We start from the raw sequence: 20,767 nt of genomic DNA on the forward strand, positions 1-20,767 counted from the left end.
TCTTTTCTCTGGTCCTTCCCTGGGCTTTATCCCCTCTGCCAAAGGGAGAAAAATATGATTAAATTCATTCTCCTTAACTTACTAGGGACTTACTGTGTGACCAGAAGAATTAGTATTGTAAAAAAGAGAAAGTACCAAAGACAATGAGATGCTAATAGTTTAATTTCAGGAATTGGTAGGGAAGAGTTTTTATTAACAAGTACTTTCTTGTGGGGTAGCTATGTGGCGCAGTAAATAGAGTACTAGCCCTGGAGTCAGGAGGACCTGAATTCAAATCTGACCTCAGATACTTGACACTTACTAGCTGTGTGACCTTGGGCAAGTCACTTAACCCCAATTGCTTAGAATAGTCCCTCAGATTATATCAGTTAAAATATTCTAGAAACAAGTGAGGCCAAGCCTGGTCCAGTGCTAAGAGTTTAAAACTCAGCTTAGTGACTAGCTAATTTTTGTCTTTATGAGTGAATAGTGATACTCCGAATCAATTGATGAGAGACTGAGAGGGGGTAGGAAGAGCAAAAAGAAAGGAGGGAGGGGAAAGAGAGAGGGAAAGGGAAGGGAGAGGAGAGGAGATAGAAAACAATTCAATGAATATCACAGTACATTGAACACTACAGAAACTACAAAGGAGGGATTAAGTTATCTTGGTGAAAGGAGGAGGATCATAGAAGGGATAGGACAATCATGTAGGATGGAGAGAATGTGAAACTTCTCAACTCTAATTTTGCTTTTATTTTTCCTCTACTAAGGAAAATTATTCTTTAAATTGAGAAGACAAAATAAATATGATTAGCCTAAGATAAGTATGGAGATAAGGGAAAATCAAGTTGACTTCCGTGGATTCAAATCACCAGATTTAGACTAGCTATATCTCAGATTACTAAAATTAATGGTACATATGATAGATGAAACTCTTTTAGTCATCTTTGAAAGATTATCTTAGGTAGAAAAAGAATTAGGGGACTGGAAAAGGGCATGTGTCCAGATTTCAAAAAGGGGAAAAGAAGAGTCTACAAACTATAAACCAATGAACTTCAATTTCTGGTAAAATACTAAAATGTACATTGTTAAATTAGTAGTTTGTGCATAATTAGAAAAAAACCCTTTATCAAGAATATGACATGGGAACTAACCTAATTTCTATTTTTGACCACATTTAGTAGACTCAGAGAAATCTCATTTTTTTCTTATGGGCAAGTTAGAGATTTGAGCTAGATCATTGGTGTCAAACTAAAATACAAATGGGGCCACTAAACTACACATAAGAATTCCTGAAGCTGTATATCAACTTATAAAACATGTTAACATTATGTTCTGTTGTATATATATTTATGTTATTTAACACTTCTGGATTTCATTTTAATCTGCATTATGGCAGGACTGGGGAGTGTTGCTGGGCACATGTTTGACATCTCTGGACTAAATGAAGGTAAAGTCCAATATCTATTAAGGGTCTAATGTATGCAATTAATTTCTATGAATATTTATTAGGTGACTTCTTTGTACAAGACATTGTTTGGGGTACTATGGATTCAAAGACAAAATGAATAATTAACTCACTGCCTTCAAAGAACTTATGTTCTATGGAAGGATCAATATTTAAACAAAACCTGTATAACATTTTAAGATAGGGAGATTTCTAATAAAACAATGTACTAGGCACTGGAAATTTTAAAAAAAGATAAGAAATGTCTCACCAGGCCTGAAAAATGGTGTTTCTAGTAGATCTGATTTTGGTTCTATGTTGCTTCCCATTTTTATCAATGATGTGGGAAGAAGAATAGATGGCATGCTTATAAACATTTCAGATAACATAGAACTAATAGGCAGATATAATTAAACACCTAACACATTGGATGAAAGAGTAAGGATGCAAAAATGTATAAATATTCTAGAACAATGGGCCACATCCATAAAGATGAAACATAATAGAGATAAATGCAAAGTTCTACACAGATTGAAATATGAATTCATTATTGCAAGATGGAAAAGGTAAACTAGGAGTACTTTATTAAAATAATATTTAAAGATTTGCATATATTTTGGCTTACAAACTCAACATGAGCTAACAGTGCATAATATTATCCAAAAGATAATATATTAGCCACATTAATTAAAGGTGATATTCTTACTGAATTATATTCTGCTCAAACAATATCTAGAATATTCTTTTCACAGGTACCATACTTGAGCATCTGTATAACATTTTGAATAGTGTGACCAGTATGATGAGAGATCTTGATATGCATTTGACGGATCCAAGGCTATATCATCAAAAAAAAGAGAGAGAGGGAGAGAACAATTGATCTCTCTTCAAGTTTTTAAAAGGTTACTCTATGGGAAAAAAAAGCACGACAATGGTTCTTGTCTCTGGAGGGAAGAATTAGAATGAGAAAAAAATCAAGTTTCACAAAAGCAGATTAAGGGGAATCTTCCTAAAAATGAAGAGATATCCAGAAATGAAGTGGAATGCTTCAGAAGTTAAGTTTCTTTGAGGTTTTTAAATGAAAGGTGGATAATCACTTACTAAAGAGATTGTAGAAAATGTTGGTCACCAAATATGCATTGTACTTGATGGGCTTTGAGGTTCCTTCTAAACTGCAGTTCTGTATTTCCCTGAGCCTTAAACTACAGAGCAGTTTTATGGAACATAAAAAGTACAAGATGTCCCAAAAGTCTTAGTTTTTTTTGGAACATTCTTCAGAAAACAAAGTTTATTCCCTAAGGGGATTACAATCTAGTTGAATTTCTAGAAATGGAAGCCAAATAACAAAGGAGAATCTTGACTAAGAATACATAGTTAGCAACTTAAGTAATTTTTCAATTGTAAGCTCTGGATCATGGTTTATCTTAAACAATAGGGTAGGAGGAATAGATAAGGGATATATATATATATATATATATATATATATATATATATATATATATATATATATATATATATAGAGAGAGAGAGAGAGAGAGAGAGAGAGAGAGAGAGAGAGAGAGAGATCTATGTAACTACTTTACCACAATCCTATTATAATGCTTCTTTGTGATTCAGAGGTGATCTTGGGTTCTTAAAAGCTATGGGAGTACAAGTTCTGCAAGGTAGAAAGGCTTTGAATATGAGTCTGGTTATAGGGTATACATATGTCAAGTTCAAGAGGTTCATAACCAAAAAATTAGCCATTGGGTAATGAGTGTTGTTGATCATAGTAATTCATGAGGGTTATCTTCTTAAGTAAAAAAAAAAAGGGGGGTACATACAATACAAGCATAATCATGGATTATTGAAGTATTAGAGAATGGAGGGTATATAACATTAAACACAACATTATTTTAAAAAGCAATCATGTAACAGATGGTAAATGATGAAATTAATGGTTTAGATAAGAGCCACAAGTTTAGCTGAGGGGAAGATGCTTGGTACAGGCTGGAAAGTTTTCATGGAGGAGGGACGTAACATTGAATATTTTTCTGTGGGGGTAGAAGAAGGCCAATAAGAAAACAGATACTATAATATACTATAATAATTTATTTTCCTAAAGAGTGAGTATGCTATAATCTCCCAAACATTATATATATACACACACACACATATATATATTCTGAACATTCAAGTCACTACGTTAATTCCATACCTGAGTTTTAGAAAGTACTCTTTCTGACCATAACTTTTGATTAATGATGACATAGAATTATCAGTCATTCTAATCCTACTACCACGAATTAAACAAAGATTGATTTGCTAGGCTAAAAGGTATTGATTCAATAGGTTGGGAATGGATCTGCCCTCATGAATACATACAAAAAAACCCCTTCAGTACACTTGAGTAAACAGGAGTCTTACACTGTAAATCAGGACAATTGGGTTCTCATCTTAACTGTACCATTTACTTTTTTTTTTTTTTTTGGTGAGGCAATTGGGGTTAAGTGACTTGCCCAGGGTCACACAGCTAGTAAGTGTTAAGTGTCTGAGGCCGGATTTGAACTCAGGTCCTCCTGAATTCAGGGCTGGTGCTCTATCCACTGCACCACCTAGCTGCCAAATCCATTTACTTTTTATGAGGCCATAAGTGAATGTGATACAGGAGAAAGCACTGAATCTTGAGTTAGAGGACCTAGGTTCAAGGCCTCCCTCTTATGTGTACTCCCTGTATGACCTTGGACAAGTCACTTCACCTTTCTGAGCCTCAATTTCCCCCTCTGTAAACTGAAGGAGTTCATCTAGATGGCCTCTGAAGTCTATTCTAGTTTATCTCTTTAGCTCTCAGTTTCATAATCTATAAAATCAGGTGTTTGGATTGGATTATCTCTAAGGTCTTTTGTGTCTCTACATTTTAAGTTTCCTTTTCTTGGAAACTGCCAACTAGTTCCTTTTATAGAGAATCCCCAATGTCCAATATCATTAAATACCATTTTGAATCCATTAGATATAAGGACTATATGAAATATTTGCTTTGAAACTATAGCTGGGAAACATTCTCATGAGATATTAGGGAGCTAGATGATTCTTTGCAGTAACTGGAACATAGTAGGTACTTATGAAATACCTGTTTACTTGGTAGGCTAGACTCTATGAGGTCTTATTTTCCTTTTCATCTCTAAGAGCCTATGATTCTAAGAGTGTATTCAGGAATGTGTTGAAGCCAGCTTTAAGCAGCTCACAAGAGCCAGTTGTTGAATTTCCATGTGAGCATTTATACCTTGGAAAAATGACAAACACTATAATTCAGGACATGGTTTACTTGATTAATTGCTTTATGGTTGTCTAGACTTAAGAAAGTAATGGAGTTTATATATTACGTAATACAGATGAAACCTAAAATTGTTTGGAGTGTATTTTTTCTGCAGAGCTAGGTGTTAATCATTTACAAGCACACCACTGAGTATAACTCATTTGGAGGTATGAATATCCCATTTTTTTGTGGGGCAATGAGAGTTAAGTGACTTGCCCAGGATCACACAGCTAGTAAGTGTCAAGTGTCTGAAGCCAAATTTGAACTCAGGTCCTTCTGAATCCAGGTCCAGTGCTTTATCCACTGTGCCACCTAGCTGCCCTCAAGAATATCCTGTTGTGAATAGGTCCTAGAATGGATAACACTAATAGAGACCCCTGAAATTCCTGATAACTATTAGTCAGGGTATTGAAATGTTATATGCATTTAGATTTTTACCAGTGCTATTATGATCACAATATGTTTCTTAATATTATCATTTTTGGCTTGTGGACACCACCATGAATCCCATCATATACTCATGACCCATTAATAGAAAGTAGTATTTCACAATACCATATAATTTTACAGTTAGAAAGAACCTTTTAAGGGGCAGCTAGATGGTGCAGTGGTTAAAGCGTTGGCCCTGGATTCAGGAGTACCTGAGTTCAAATCTGGCCTCAGACACTTGACACTTACTAGCGGTGTGATCCTGGGCAAGTCACTTAACCCCCATTGCCCCACAAAAAAACCCAAAACCAAAACAAAAACAAAAAAAAAGAAAGGACCATTTAGATCATTGATGCTAACACTCTCATTTATTATTCAAATAAGGAAAATAGAGGCCCAGAGAGAAGATGACCTTCTCAGTCACTTTTAGTAAATACCAAAGCTGAGATTCAAAATCAATTCATCTGACTCCAAATCCCTGGTCCTTTCCACCATTCAAGAGTTCTATTTTTTTTTTAACTTCCTCATGGGTGGCACAGTGGATAAAGCACCGGTCCTGGATTCAGGACTCCCTGAGTTCAAATTCAGCCTCAGACCCTTGACACTTAACTAGCTCCGTGACCCTGGGCAAGTCACTTAACCTTCATTGCACTGCCCCCCCCAAAACACACACACACACACACACACACACACACACACAAAAGAAATGGGGAAATTGAAGTTAAAAATAGTTATTCTAATATCCAGCTAAATTGTGAATGATCCAAGACTAGAACTCAGTTTTCCAAAGTCCTAGTTTGGTCCTTTCCCTTCTACCAAAATACCTATTGTTTACTTGTCAAAGCCTATGCCTTTCATGTATTTCTAGGATTCTGTTATTTGGGGGGCTTCTTTCCTTATCTTTTCTTTTCAACAGTGGTTAGGCACTAGAAAAGGAAAATGGGTACCTGGATATAGATATATTCTTACTAGATTGTTCCTAAATAGAAACAAAAGCCCTTTCAGGTACTAGAGTATGAATACTGCATTATTATTATATCCAGTGTTTCAGGATAAAAGTCTATCCCCAGGAACCTCAACTCATAATTGTCCTTTTTATGTCTCTGCCGGTTCTTAAAAATCCATAGGAAGGTAAAGTGCTCACAAATAGCCAGAGCTCATCACAGAGCTTCAACTTCTCCCCACAGTTGGACTATCAGCACTTCAATAGACGCAAGAATACCTATGACATCCCAGCTAATCTATTCCTTTGCCTCTCCTGAGAAGTGACTGATGATAGCACTGAATTAGTGTTAGCTTGGCCCTGTGAACAGCCAGGTCCCTTCAGGATACTTTTCATCTTGGTTCTCTCTCTCTCTCTCTCTCTCTCTCTCTCTCTCTCTCTCTCTCTCTCTCTCTCTCCCTCCCTCCCTCCCTCCCTCCCTCTTTAGAGAAATAATCCTTTCCTTTTTTGTACTTTGACAAAAGTAGGCAAATCTCACATCAGGTCACATTCTTTTTTGATTTGTATACTTTATAGCACTTGAATGCTGGTCTTTGTTATATATATATATATATATGTATGTATATATGTATGTGTGTGTGTATAAGGCTAGAATAACTCATGAGCCCCTAAATCAGAGGAGTCCAAAGGATGATGACTACATTTGGAGTGACTGAATAAATACACAAAGATTAGGAACCCATGAGTCTAAGGCCAAAATATTTGCTGCAGTGCTGTTCAACATAGAAGACTACAGTTCCTGAAGCACCCATTAAAGCTACTACTTTTCAGCATAAAGACTATCTCTGGCAAATCCTGTTTTCAATGTGCAGAATTTTATGGTCACTCTAAATTAAGCTCTTTGTGTGTTGTGTTGTAACCTTCACCTCTTCCCCTCCCATAGAATACAAGCTCTTTACAGGCAGGAGTTATTTTTCTTTTTTTTTTTCTTTATTCACTCAGCACCTATCACTAGTCTTTGTAAACCTAAGGGGCTTGATAAATGTTTGTTGAATTGAACTAAATAAGTAGCAATGCGAAGAAGAGTAAGATTTGTCTGAAAGAATGGAGACTATAGACTAGGGGTGAGACTGCAGAAATTCAACAGTTCTACAGCCCCCTTTTCAATTATGTCTTCACAATGTGGCTTCATTATTTAGTTTGAAGTCACTTCCTACAACACTGGACAACCTAGAGCCAAAAGTATGAAAATCCATTTCAAAGGCAAATATAAATTATTTTGGTATCATTTCTCCCTTTAGATGTTCTTTATTTGTGTGGAAATAGGTGAAATTGCAAAGTATTTTTAGATGGGGGTTTTGGATCTTAAGCCGAGGTTTCATCTATTTAGTAAAACTCTACCAATGCAGATCAATATCTTCTCATCCATTTGTAGTTTTAGAGAATTGCTTGAGAAACCCAGAAATTAATATATTGGCCAGGGTTATGCAGCCAGTATATGGCAGAGGTGAGACCTAAACCTAGTTATTCCTAACTTCAGTCTTCTCTCCATTAAACCAGGATTTTTATAATTCCTTAAACATCAAGGTTAATCAGTGATGGTAATTATCTTAGTGAAGTTCGTTAATGCTAGGCTGCCTTTCACAAACTGTAAGAGACATTTTCTGTAACTTGTCTTAGCCTTATGTTAGGAATCAGAAATGTAAAACCAGTAAAAATCAAGTCTCCCAGAAGAGAAAGATGTGTACATTACGAATTTGGAACCCATTTTCCTTTCTTTATTTTTGAAGAAAATAGGATCCAAACCCGACACCAGGTATGTATGTGTCTATAATAGAAATCACACATGTCTATGCATGCAAGTATGTGTTTATATATAAACATTCTAGATATACGTATATATACTATACATATGCATGTATACCTACACATAATTTTCAAAAATGTTCTGTACAAATATTCATCTGATTCTCACAATAACCCTTTATTTGAGAGGGAATGAAACAGAGACATAGTCAAGCTAAAGAATTTGCTCTGGGTCAAGCTGTGAAACCTAGACTATGCAAAGATACCTATCGAGATTTTGCTCTTGCAGCCATCAAAAGAGAAATGTTCAAGGAAGGGTGTTGAGCTCATTTAATTGATGCAACCTACCTGTTGTCACCTTCTCTGGAAAAGAAGACGGAGAAAGTCTGAACATTCCCTCTTGCTTCTGCAGGTGGACGCCAGCTGAGACGAACAAAGCGACTTGAAACCAAGACAGGGACCACATCTCGGGGAGCAGAGGGGAGGACACTGGAACTTGGGATAGCTGAAGGGGAAGGAGAGGAGTCAGTCAGAGGGGCGGATGGAACAGAGGCATCTGTAAGGGTGGGAACTATGGTAGTAGGTGGAGCTAACAAGTGAGACAATGTAGGGCCAAAGGCACAGGACATAAACATGAATAAAGATGCATGGGAGGAAAAAATAAAGAAATTGCTAATAATAAAATGTCACAAACATATTTAGAGTCTAATTAAGAATCTATCAACCACTGGGAGCAACAATACCAGGTCTCTTAGTTTGGGGCCCTCATAAGGATAAATAATATTAAAACTGTGTCTGTACATTAAGATGGCTGAATAAGGCCCAAAAGACAACTGTTATTTCAGCCCCAAATCATTGACACGTTGGATAGCTCATGAGTAACTAGAGATGAGCATCCCTCTTCTAGAAAGAGTATATGATCAGAGAGTCACTGATTTAGCTAGCAATGACATTCGAAGCTATTTAGTTCAATCCCCTTCTTTCAAAAATATTATCACCTGTAGTAATAATAAAAATAATAATTTGAACATATGCTGACTTCATATAAACTATTTCATTTGATCCTTAGAACAATCCTCGATGCATGTGTTATTATTGTCCTCTTTTTCCAAATACAAAGCTGAGACCCAATGAGATTAAGAGATATCCACAGGTTTGTACAGCTAAATAATAAATGCCTAAAGTGACATTTGAACCCAGGTCTTCTTCCCTTGTCAAAGTCTAACCCTTTACTGTACCAAACAGCTTCCTGCAAATAACAGACATTTCTAGCTTTATGTATATTTGCACTATGCAAATTTAACTCCTGGGCAGACAGGAACCTATATCAGCCAGGGCTCAGGCTTTAGCACTTTGCAGGGGCTGCAAGGGTGGCTGGGTCAGCAGTGGCAGCACTGGGCAGCAGAGTCACGTACAGGGCAGGGTCTCACAAAACCCCATGGTGGGAAGGGGAAGTCTGAGGAACAGAAAGGTCTACTTGGATTAAGTGAGAACTACATAAATATATTATTTTATGAATATTTTCTCATTTGTTCCTCATGATAATCCTGTGAGGTAGAGTTGCTCTTATTATCCCCATATTACGGAAGAGTAAACTGAAATGGAAAGAATAAATGACTGGCCCAAGGTCATATATTTTCCTAGAAACACTTTCTTCTATAATACAGCAATACAGACTGGGACTTAAGAAATATTTGCTGTGTTTAACGTCTCCCAAATGACAACCCCCTCCTCGTTTTCTATAGTATTCTCCAACTCCATCCTCTATAAAAGAATACGTGTGAACATATCTACAAAGTATTTAGTTGCTTGGCAATATTGAAAAATATATATATATATATACACACATATATATATATATACATATACATATATACATACATACATACATACATACATATATATATATATATATATAAATATTTCTGAAAAAGCTTTAGCTCATTGAGGGTGTTTTAGAAAGATTTTATAAAGCTCATACAGGCCTAGACTAAATGATGAGGACCATCCCACAAACAAGGCTATGACTCATTACAAAGTCAAATGATCTCAAAGAAAAGATAGGAAGCAACCAATTTTCAATACCTCAGAACTACCACAGAATGTGTCCCTTAGCAAAATGAAGCCACTGACAAATTATAATGATATACTTCATCTTCAAAGAAAAAAAAGATGTTCTCAAGATTATAGTGAGAATCAAGTAAAATAATATTTGTAAACTACTCCGTAAACCTTAAAACATTATATAAATTTATATTATTATACTATTTAATTTAAATGCATTTACTATTTAATGCTAATTACTAATTCCTTAATACTAATCACTATTTAAGTTATTTAATTTACTATTTAAATGTATATACTATTTAAATTTAATGTATATACTTTTTAATTTAAATTTTAAATTTTTAGAAAGCCTACTTATTTAATCATCACAAGTTTTTTTTTTTTTCTTAAATTAACAGTTCTCATTCTTCCCACCACTGACCAACCTGATTTATATTCCTTCACATTTGGTAACTGATCAATTAGAAAAGAAAGTGCTGATCAGTAAGACCCAACATGGATTCATTAAAAGCAAATCATGACAGACTATGTACTGAGATTTTATTTTTAATAAGGCCACTAGACCAGTAGGTCAGGTAAATAATAAAGATATAGTGATGTATATAGATTTCGCTCATATAACATTGTGAGAAAAATGGAGAGGTATGACATTTTTTATAGATGCTGTGGAGCCAAAACAATCTTCAGGAAGGGGTGACTTCAAAGTCACTTCCAACTCTAAAATGATAAAACAGTAAGCCTAGCTAATATTTCCTTCAAAACTTTATCACCCATAAGTTTTCAGAGATCCTTTTTTTATCTTTTAATTCATTCATTTGGAATAACCTTGCTTCTAAGCATTATAGAAATCTAAACATTGGAGAAACCTTAGAAATTTTCTATTCTAACTCTCAATACATAACAAAACTGACAGTCTAAGAGGTTAAATGGGTCAAAGTCTCATTTCTAATTAGTCATAGACTCGAGTCTAGAGGCAGTATCTTGTAATGTCCAGTTTAGAGTTTTCCTACTATTCCACACTGCCTTTCTATTGAACTATCTGTAATGAAAATTACACCTTCAACTACTGGTTTAAACCTACTTGTTTAAAGTTTAAATTTTAAGCACAGAAATGGAATGTCTAAGGATTGGATCACTAGGTTTATGCTGTCCATAATTAAACTATTTTTTAAAAAAACTGGCTGGGAATTGACTTTTTAAAATAATATTTTATTTTAATCCAATTACACATAGAGATAGTTTTAAATATTAATTTTTATAAGATTTTGACTTCCAAATTTTTTCTTGCACCCTTCCTTACCTTCCCCCTCCCCAAGCCAGCCAGCAATCTGATATAGGTTATAGATTACAATCATGTTAAATATATTTTTATATTAGTCATGTTGTGAGAGAGGAATCAGAACAAAAGGGAAAAAAACACAAGAAGAAACAACATCATCAACAACAACAAAAGTGAAAATAGTATGCTTCAATCTGCATTCAGGCTCCATAGTTCATTTTCTGGAGATGGAGAGCATTTTCCATCTTGCGTCTTTTGGCATTGCCTTGGATCATTGTATTGCTGAGAAGAGCTAATTCTGTCATAGCTGATCATCACATAATGTTGTTATTTGGTACAATGTTCTCTTGGTTCTGTTCATTTCATTCAGCATTGATTCATGTAAGTCTTTCCAGGTTTTTCTGAAATCTGCCTCCTAATCATTTCTTAGAGCAAAGTAGTATTCTATTACATTTATATTCCACAACTTGTTTAGCCATTACCCAATTGATGGACATTCCCTCAATTTCCAATTCTTCCCACCAAAAAAAGAGCACCTGTAAATATTTTTGTACCAATTGACTTTTGTATATGTTTTCTTATAGTTTCTGGGTTTGTCTTGGCAGGTAGACTCCCAACTATTTTATATTGCATACAATTATTTTTTTGGTTTTGTTTTTGTTTGGTGGTACAATGAGGGCTAAGTGATTTGCCCAGGGTCACACAGCTAATAAGTGTCAAGTGACTGAGGCCAGATTTGAACTCAGGTCCTCCTGAATCTAGGGATGGTGCTTTATCCACTGTGCCACCTAGCTGCCCCCCAATTGACTTTTAATTCAAAATTTGGGATAGATTCTTATGGGATAAATTTTTAATATAAGTTACCCAAAACATGAAAATTATGATTTTGGTGATTTGTTACTCTTCAATAACCTTTCCAAACCAATTTTTGAAAACCTCCATCTGTGTACAGTTGTCTCCAATTCCTTACTACTGCCTTTATCTCTACCTAACCCTACCACATTTACAAAAGGCATTTCTTCATCCATGCCATGCTCCCATGATAGAGACAGCTACAGGCCTCAAAGAATTCATATCTACTTCCTATTTGCCACCAATTACACATCTTGTCTTTGGGTCTATTAGCTTTTCCTGGAGTACTCTTTTTCCCATTCAGAGGCTACTGGGGGTTCAAAAATACGTTAGTCTAGTACTTATATCTCTGAGGATTTAAAAATCACAGCTACCAAATGTTAGTATTGCTTTGTGGGAATCCATCCTGTTCTCTGGAGGTTACCAGTGATGAAACTGCCAAATCCAATCAATGGCCTTTTCTTAATCTCCAGTTTATTTGACCTTTCAGCTTATAATGTGTCCCTAGATATATTCCTCCCTTGGACTCTATGACACTGCTTTCTCCTGATTCTCCCTGTATCTTATATGACTGTTTCTTCAAAGTCTTCTTACTGGGCCATTAGCCAGGTCCTGGATGCTAAATATGATCGATCCCCACAAAACTATGCCCTGGGTCCCATTATTTCTTTCTCTATACTCTCTCCCTTGGCAAAGTCATTAGCTTCCATTACTTCGATTATTTTTTTTATTCAGATTATTTACACATATATACACATATACATATACATACATACACACACACACACATACACACACACACACACACACACATATATATGTGCACACACACAGTCCTAATCTGTCTTCTGAACACAAATACCAAATGTCAGCTCCTTTTTTGTACCTCTCAATCCATTAGAATCTCTAACTCATCACATCTAAAATATAAAGCATTGTATGTTTCCCCCCTCAAAACAAAACAACCCTCCAATTTTTCCTATTTCTATTGAAGGTACCATCATATTTTCAGTCACCTGGTTCCATAACCTTGGAGTCAACTCTGTTTGTTCCTTCTTATACCATTACCCCCCACACACACCCTTCACATTGTGTAAGGGAATAAAATTCTAGCTAGTCTGTCTAAAATATCTAATGAGTGGTCGCCAATAAATTATAAGCTTTAGCAAGAGTTAGACTTTTAAGCATTTATTAAGGAGAATAAGAATTTGGTAAAGAGAGAGAGAAAGGCCTAGATTCATCTATCTATTAAAGGGAGAGAGCATTCTTAGCTCCCTTTTCCACCCAAGTCCCAAGGAAAGAGAAAGCGAGAGTACCAGCCTTGCCCCCTCTTCTTCCCACAAGCAAACGTCACTTCCTGACACCAAAGAGCCAGATGTCTTGCCCTCAGACGCCTTCTCCTCAAGGTGGAGCTTGGCTACAGTAAGTCTCCAGCAGGGGGCATCATTCCAATCGTTACAATTGCACATTAGAAAGAAGGTGGAATTTGAGTCAGAGAAAATGATGATGATGATGACTACATTGATAATAGTAACAATAATAATAAACTAAGATTTATAAAGCATTTACATATGCTAACTCATTTTACTTTCATAGCAACACTGGGAGGTAATAGCACCTAGCTATTTCTTGGTTTGAATTGTATTTTAGCTACATAAAACATCCTACCCCAAAGAAATTCACAAGCACTTCCCACTTGATACTATTTAAAAGCAAATCTGGACTGTGGGTCTGTTGGTTTCTCCCTTAAGAATTTTTCCTATGCATAGAATGCTAGTGTCTCATAACAATATCAATCAAATATTCCCATCTGCCAGGACTTGGTCATTACGGCTTCCAAATTAATTTATAGGGATAGGAACTAGGACACAGGGACTATAACTCCTCAGGCAAGCTACATAGGTGGGGATCACTTGTTGCTAGCTGATTAGGACTAAGTACAAATTTAACACATGCAGAATCAACACTAAGGATAATCACTTCCTTTATCATAAATAAACCCTAGATTTTAATATCTTATTTCTATGTACTCTGGAAGTATTGCAGGTTCCAGTCTTACTAGTTACATCTTGTTATATTTAATTAATTCAATAACCACATTCAGTCATACATACAGATACACATATATACAGTACTTTTTATTCTCCATTCATTAAAAAATGAAACAAAACCCACTCTTGCTTGTCTCAAATATACCCACTCTAGATTTCTTCTCTACTACTTTCTTCTCTATCTCTTTTTGAGAAGTGTCCTTGTGAAATAGCCATATTGGGAATCTATGAAAAATGAATTTGAGCTAAATTGTTAGTGCATTAATTTATTACTAATCTGCAAAGGGAATTCCTGGATGTCCTATGCCTTCACACCAATCACTAATGGTGGTAATTTCAGCACACCTTTGGAGGAGAATATTTTTCACTGGAGCATCTTTTAGCAGTTCTTCAAATTACTCAATGACATGCAAAGGCAGCCTTGAAGTTGGGTGCTATAATCTACCATCTCCTTTTGGCTGGCTATTTATAATATTGACTAGAAGTAGGCTATGATATCACACTTCATCCATAAATGTCCATTTGTACCATATGGTAAAATACAGCCTTAACATTATTATTTTTTTAAAAGTTTGAGACTTCTAAACATTAAAGTGTACTTTTATGTACCATCAAGTAACGAAATCTAAAGATTAAATATACATATATGTGTGTATATATAAACATATATAATAGTTTGTTTGAAATATGTATCATCTAAGTAGATGAACAAATTAAAGGATATAATTCTGATTAAAATACTTGACAGATTTATTTGAAAGGACATGTACAAAATACTATAGTAACTATAGCCTTGGGGAAATCAACTAAGGGTTATTAAGATCTTTAAAATAGTATATTCAGTGAGATTAAACTGAATTTTCCATCCAGAATTTCCATCTCTAATAGAAAGTAAGTTTTAAGGTTAGGGACTGTTTTGTTTTTGTTTCGTTTTGATCATTATGCTTATATCCACAATTCCTAGAGCAAGGTATTTCCAAATAGTAGGAACTTAATATATATTTGATGGCTTGAATAAAATCTCTGAGCTACCCCTTAAGTAAAAAGATCTGGTTTCTCATCTCCTTGAGGACCTTCACTGAATTAGAGAGTGTCTCCATGGGAAAAGAAGCTCATCTGGACATAGGTGGCACCACTAAAACTCAGTATAGAACCAATCAGAGATGATTTTCCTTTTTTTAAAGGTACATTTTCTTCATAAAAGAAAAGCAATAGGTTTTAAGAATATAAGGCCTTTTTCATTTTGTGCATGGGATTAATTTTGTTCTTATTAACTTTCTATTCTTCCTCCAAACAACAACTTGTCTTAGAAGTTCTCAATAAAGAACCAATCACTATCTTCTTTCTTTGCCCCTGGAGGCCTAATCTCCGGTCTGGGCTTAATCTCACAGGCCCATTACAGTTGCCATAGTTACAATTTCTTTATCTGTTGTCATGGAGAAGAAGAGACACTATCTTTTACCTCTGTACCATATATTTTCTTAACTATATTGTTCCATTATAGCAATGTCCAGGAAGGGAAGTTGATATTTAGTTTGATACCAAAAAAAAAAAAAATCACCTTTAAGACCTTAAAATCACATTTAATATCTTGACATCCAGAGAATGTCTCAATGATAATGATAAGACAGTATTTGGTTATATTTTTTTTTTAGTAAAGATTCAGAAAGATTTTTCCCTAAGGTTTTTTGTTTTGTTTTGTTTTAACCGTGAAGTGCTTATGGACATTAATTTACTCTAAGCTCATTAACAGTGCATGGCTTGTGCTACCTAAGCAGGGAAAGAAGGATGATATGATATGTTCATAAAAATGCAAAAATATTTAATTTGCATTAAACATTAGATCAACCACTGAGCTTATTTCCCTGTCCCACTTCAAATTCTCATTCCCTAGGCTGCTAACTAAAACAATATGCATACTACTATAAAAAAAAACTATTATCATTAGCTGCATCTTCTTTTTCATTTAAAGATAAGAGAAGAAAATGAGAAGATATGATTAGTAAGAATGATGCGAACATTTTAATTTTCAAAGAGTATTGTACCTGCAAGGATGTTTCTTTCCCTCTTCCCTTCAGAATCAAACTGAAGCAGTTTATTGTCCATAAGTAAGCTGTTACATAGACTTCCTTGAAAATAAAACCCAACTAGTTTAAAGCTACTAAAAATCATTAGAGAGGCTTAAGTGAAATATTATAACTGTCAGAGGTATATTTTTGGAAATAGCTTGATTTTAAATGGTTGAAAATTGCCAGGATTAATATTTCCCTGAAACCACATACCACTTTCAATAGTCAAGAAATCTTTGCTTTCAAATCAATGAGTCATTGAAACTGGAAACTATTTTTGCTATTTTAAATCTCTAACATTTAACTACCTTTCATTTTTAATTAAGAAAAGTGGTGGGAGTTAATGTAGGCCAGGCTGTCCATCTTCAATTTTTGTTTCTAGATTTAAGAAAGCAAATAGACATATAGTATTTTAATTTAATTCATCAGTAAATATTTTATGAATTCATATTGCATATTCGGACCTTTGCCAAGCAATGCCAGGTGGATACTGTGACTACTGAGGTTCCTTCCAATTCTGAGAGTTGTATGATGTATCTCTATTAATATATAGATGCGCACATGTGCCTGAATATGTGTATGTATGCATGTATGCATGTATATATAAGTATTGTGTGTTTGTCTATATGTATAAACACATATGTATGCAAAAATACATATACATATAGAGATCAGCAGCTTCTCAGCAATTTATAGTCTTAAAACACTTCCTAGAGCATTGTGACTTTCCCAGATTAGCACTAGAGGTGTAGTGTCATGTAGTGAAGACAGAACTGGCCTCCAAGTCAGGAAGACCTGGCTTCATGTCTTGCTTTTTGCTTATACTCACATGCATTCAACCACACAAATTGTATATGTCTGTACATTTATACAATATAGTCAGAAGTAAAATGAATATCTAGACATATACATGATGCTGCAGGCAATGAATGTTTATAAATGTTTACGATATGTATGTGGTAATATGTACACATATTATATAATGCAGATACATGTATATATTATATATGAAAGCATATATTCACATTCATTCACATATGCACATGCCAATTAAGATATTAAAGAATAGCATATATGGAACAATTAATTATCAATACATGACATACAGAAGAGTATCCAGATTATGAATAGGTTGGCTTCCAAGAGTTTGTTTTGTAAGTCATCGATTAAGAATTGGAATATACTTTCCCTTAGAAATAAAGATGGTTAGAATTACAGAGCAGCATACTACATAAATCTTTTTCTAACCCATATTACAACTGAGCCATGACACTGAGAATTCTTCATTTTAAAACATTTAAAAACATTTGAACAACTAGATATGTCATGAATACAAATCCCTTGCCATGATAATAGAAGCAAGAGCCTTCTTTCATCCTTTGTGCCGGGCACTCTCTTTCCTCACTTTCTGGACCAGTCCTAATTACAGAGTGTAAGAAAAAGCATGGTTAGGAAGTGGGCAGAGATTGCTGATGTGGGAAGTGTAATGTAAGTCAGATGGAGGGCTCTAGTGGCTTCTAGGGGACCAAGTACTTTACATTGATAGGAGATGGAAAAGCCTGGTGCTGCTGGTCCAAGGACTTCTGCCATTGGGTTTGATACTCATGGTAGAAGTTTTCAGTCAAGCCAGAGAATAAGCAATCATTTGGCAACCATATATGATGGAGATGGGGAAAAGTAAACAGAAGCCAGGTGTGGAATTCAAGTATATTGGCAAGATTTTTTTTTTAATACAAAAAGACTTGCAATGAGCAAGGAAGAGGGAGAAAGTTGCCTCTTTTATGTAGTGATTCTTAAATAAATTTTGTGATTAGGGAAATGTTTATTTAAAAGTGACCTGCATATAGTAATTTGATAACCAGTTATATGGATCACTTGCAGGTTTTATATATATATATATATAAATATATATGTATATATATACACACACACATACACACATACATATATATGTGTGTGTATGTATATACACACACATATATACACACATATATACATACATACATATATATATATATATATATATATACATATATACATATACATATATATGCTACCTCAGGAATCTGACAACTCTCTATAACACTGCTTTTAAGAGAAAATATACCACCTCCTTCATTTCTAAATCATTATCTTAAAAAGTGGGAAATTATATGTTTTAGACTACAAGAACTATAGTAATTAAAAAAACAAGATCAATGACTGGAGTGATTAGGAAAGGAGTTATAGAGAACATGGTCATATATTTAACATGTAGAAGAAATAATCTAGTACGAACTCTCCTTTAAATTTTGTCAGGGGATGAGACAATGTTAGAGAGTGTGGGTGACTTTTATAAGATCACTCAATTAGTAATTATCAGAAGATTGTGAAGGAATATATAGTAAAGATTCAGAGAGTCAGTATTCTTGATTAATTGTACCCTTCAAATCCCAACGAGAAGAATTAAGGCTGTCATGATATATGACTTCATATTTACATATAGGCACAATTCTAGGATAATATACTTTCTTCTGGTACTTTCCATAAAAATTCATTTTGCTGTCACATTAATGTACACACTACACTGAACATATATTTTACATATATATTAGCCACTAAATGATGGGTTCACAAATATACTCAACACTTGTGTATTTCTCCAAGATATGAAATTCTACACATTTAACATAAATACCCTATAATTCATCCTATTTTATTCCACCAGGCTGATTTGTATGGAGAAAGTTGGGCACAGAGCATTTCTGTAAAACCCTTTTTTATGGTGGGATGTTCTCATGACAATAACTTAGAAAAATGCACAAAAATGGTATTTAAGTCAGTGGGGACAAATTCATGTTTTCTGTAAATATTCACTAACTCCTTCCTAGTAAATGAAGTCTACGGAACTTAATCTTTTTTTTTTTTTTAACCTGGGATGTTAAACTGAATTGGAAGCTGTTACTCTTCTGACAAAGGAAGGCAAAGGAATAGAAAGCCTATATAATTTTATTTCACTATCATATGCCTTATTATGCCTTGGGCCTTTTTTTCCCCTAATTGTAATAAGTACTAAGTGAAAAATTGTTGATAATTATTCTAATTGATTCATGTTTACTTTGAACAATTTGCATAAGAATGCCAATTCCAAAATTTTCATGGGGAAGGGGAAAAGTTCCTGTAAATTTTTACTCCTGGATATGCAACTGGTCTGACTTAAAGAGATTACTTCTTTTTTTTCACTTCCCTTTTCTCAAAGGCAAATACTATGGAAAATGTATCACCGAAGCAAGCTTCTGTTGACATATTTTACAATAACGTTTTCTTCTTTCATTACTGAACTGTTCTCCTTACATGTCCTTTCTCTTTCCACCAAATTCAGTTAATCAAAAAGTATTGAATAAGGGGGAGCTAGGTGGCACAGTGGAAAGAACACCAGCCCTGGAGTCAGGAAGACCTGAGTTCAAATCCGACCTCAGACACTTAACACTTACTAGCTGTGTGACCCTGGGCAAGTCACTTAACCGCAATTGCCTCACAAAAATAAATAAATAAATAAATGAAAATTTTAAAAAAGTAATGAATAAGTGCTTCGTGGAATTAAAGAGGGTACAAAGAAGTATATAAAATCCAATCCTTATCCTCAGAAAGCCTACAATCTAACTAGAAAGATAAAACTAACAAAATTCCAATACAAATTTATAAAAACTGATAGCAAATAATTAAGTATCTTTGTTAGAACACAAAGAAATAAAAGTGTGGTTTGAATTATGTGTAAGATTTGGATTGGTGGAGTGCAGAGAAGTGAGTCTCCTAAGTTGGAATTTGTGAGTGCAGTGAAAGGTAAAAATCACCATTATTGCACAGTAAGAATACCAATTTTTTTGTTTTTTAGCAAAGAAAATGGGGCTTGGGGAAAAACAAGAAAGGAGTTTGCATTGGTAAGACAAGGCCAGATTGATTTTTTTAAAAAGGCATTAAAAACTGGTAAAGAAGTTTAGGCTTGATAAAATAGGCAGGAACATAACTTTTCCTGTTACTAGATTCTAAATTCCTTGAGGGCAGTCAGAGTAATGGATTTATTGAGTATACTCCAGGTGGATGGCCCTGTACTTTACACATAGATCTCTCCACTACCCTTTGGATGACCCCCAAATTTAATAGTTTTGAATCTATAATACGCCATGACATGCAGTCATATAATTAGGAGAATATCGTTTTTTTTAAAAAGACAGTCCTTTCGGGGGCAGCTAGGTGGCGCAGTTGATAAAGCATTGGCCTTGGATTCAGGAGGACCTGAGTTCAAATCCAACTTCAGACACTTGACACTTAACTAGCTGTGTGAACCTGGGCAAGTCACTTAATCCTCATTGCCCTGCAAAAACAAAACAAAACAAAACAAAAACAAAAAAACAAAAAGACAGTCCTTTGTTTCATAGAAAAAATTGTGGATCATTCAAAGCATGACTCACTTTCCCCAAGGTAATCCAGCCTGCTCTCTTCCTCCTGTTTGACTCTAGGTTTATCTCCTTATCTACTTGCATTGTCATTCCATATATATGATAGATAAT

The 20,767-nt window shown here is 34.7% G+C and overlaps 1 protein-coding gene across 1 annotated transcript in view; it reads right to left on the bottom strand.

The window, feature by feature from the left end:
• The window catches only part of DCC (DCC netrin 1 receptor), a 1,450,760-nt gene that overhangs the window by 421,698 nt on the left and 1,008,295 nt on the right, over positions 1–20,767 (bottom strand). Inside the window, exon 8 of the mRNA XM_043979362.1 lies at positions 8,248–8,404. Within this exon, the coding sequence (XP_043835297.1) occupies positions 8,248–8,404 (157 nt within the window). The remainder of the gene's footprint in view (positions 1–8,247; positions 8,405–20,767) is intronic.

The sequence above is a fragment of the Dromiciops gliroides genome, chromosome 1 (assembly GCF_019393635.1).
Source record: "Dromiciops gliroides isolate mDroGli1 chromosome 1, mDroGli1.pri, whole genome shotgun sequence".
Lineage (NCBI taxonomy): Eukaryota > Metazoa > Chordata > Mammalia > Microbiotheria > Microbiotheriidae > Dromiciops > Dromiciops gliroides.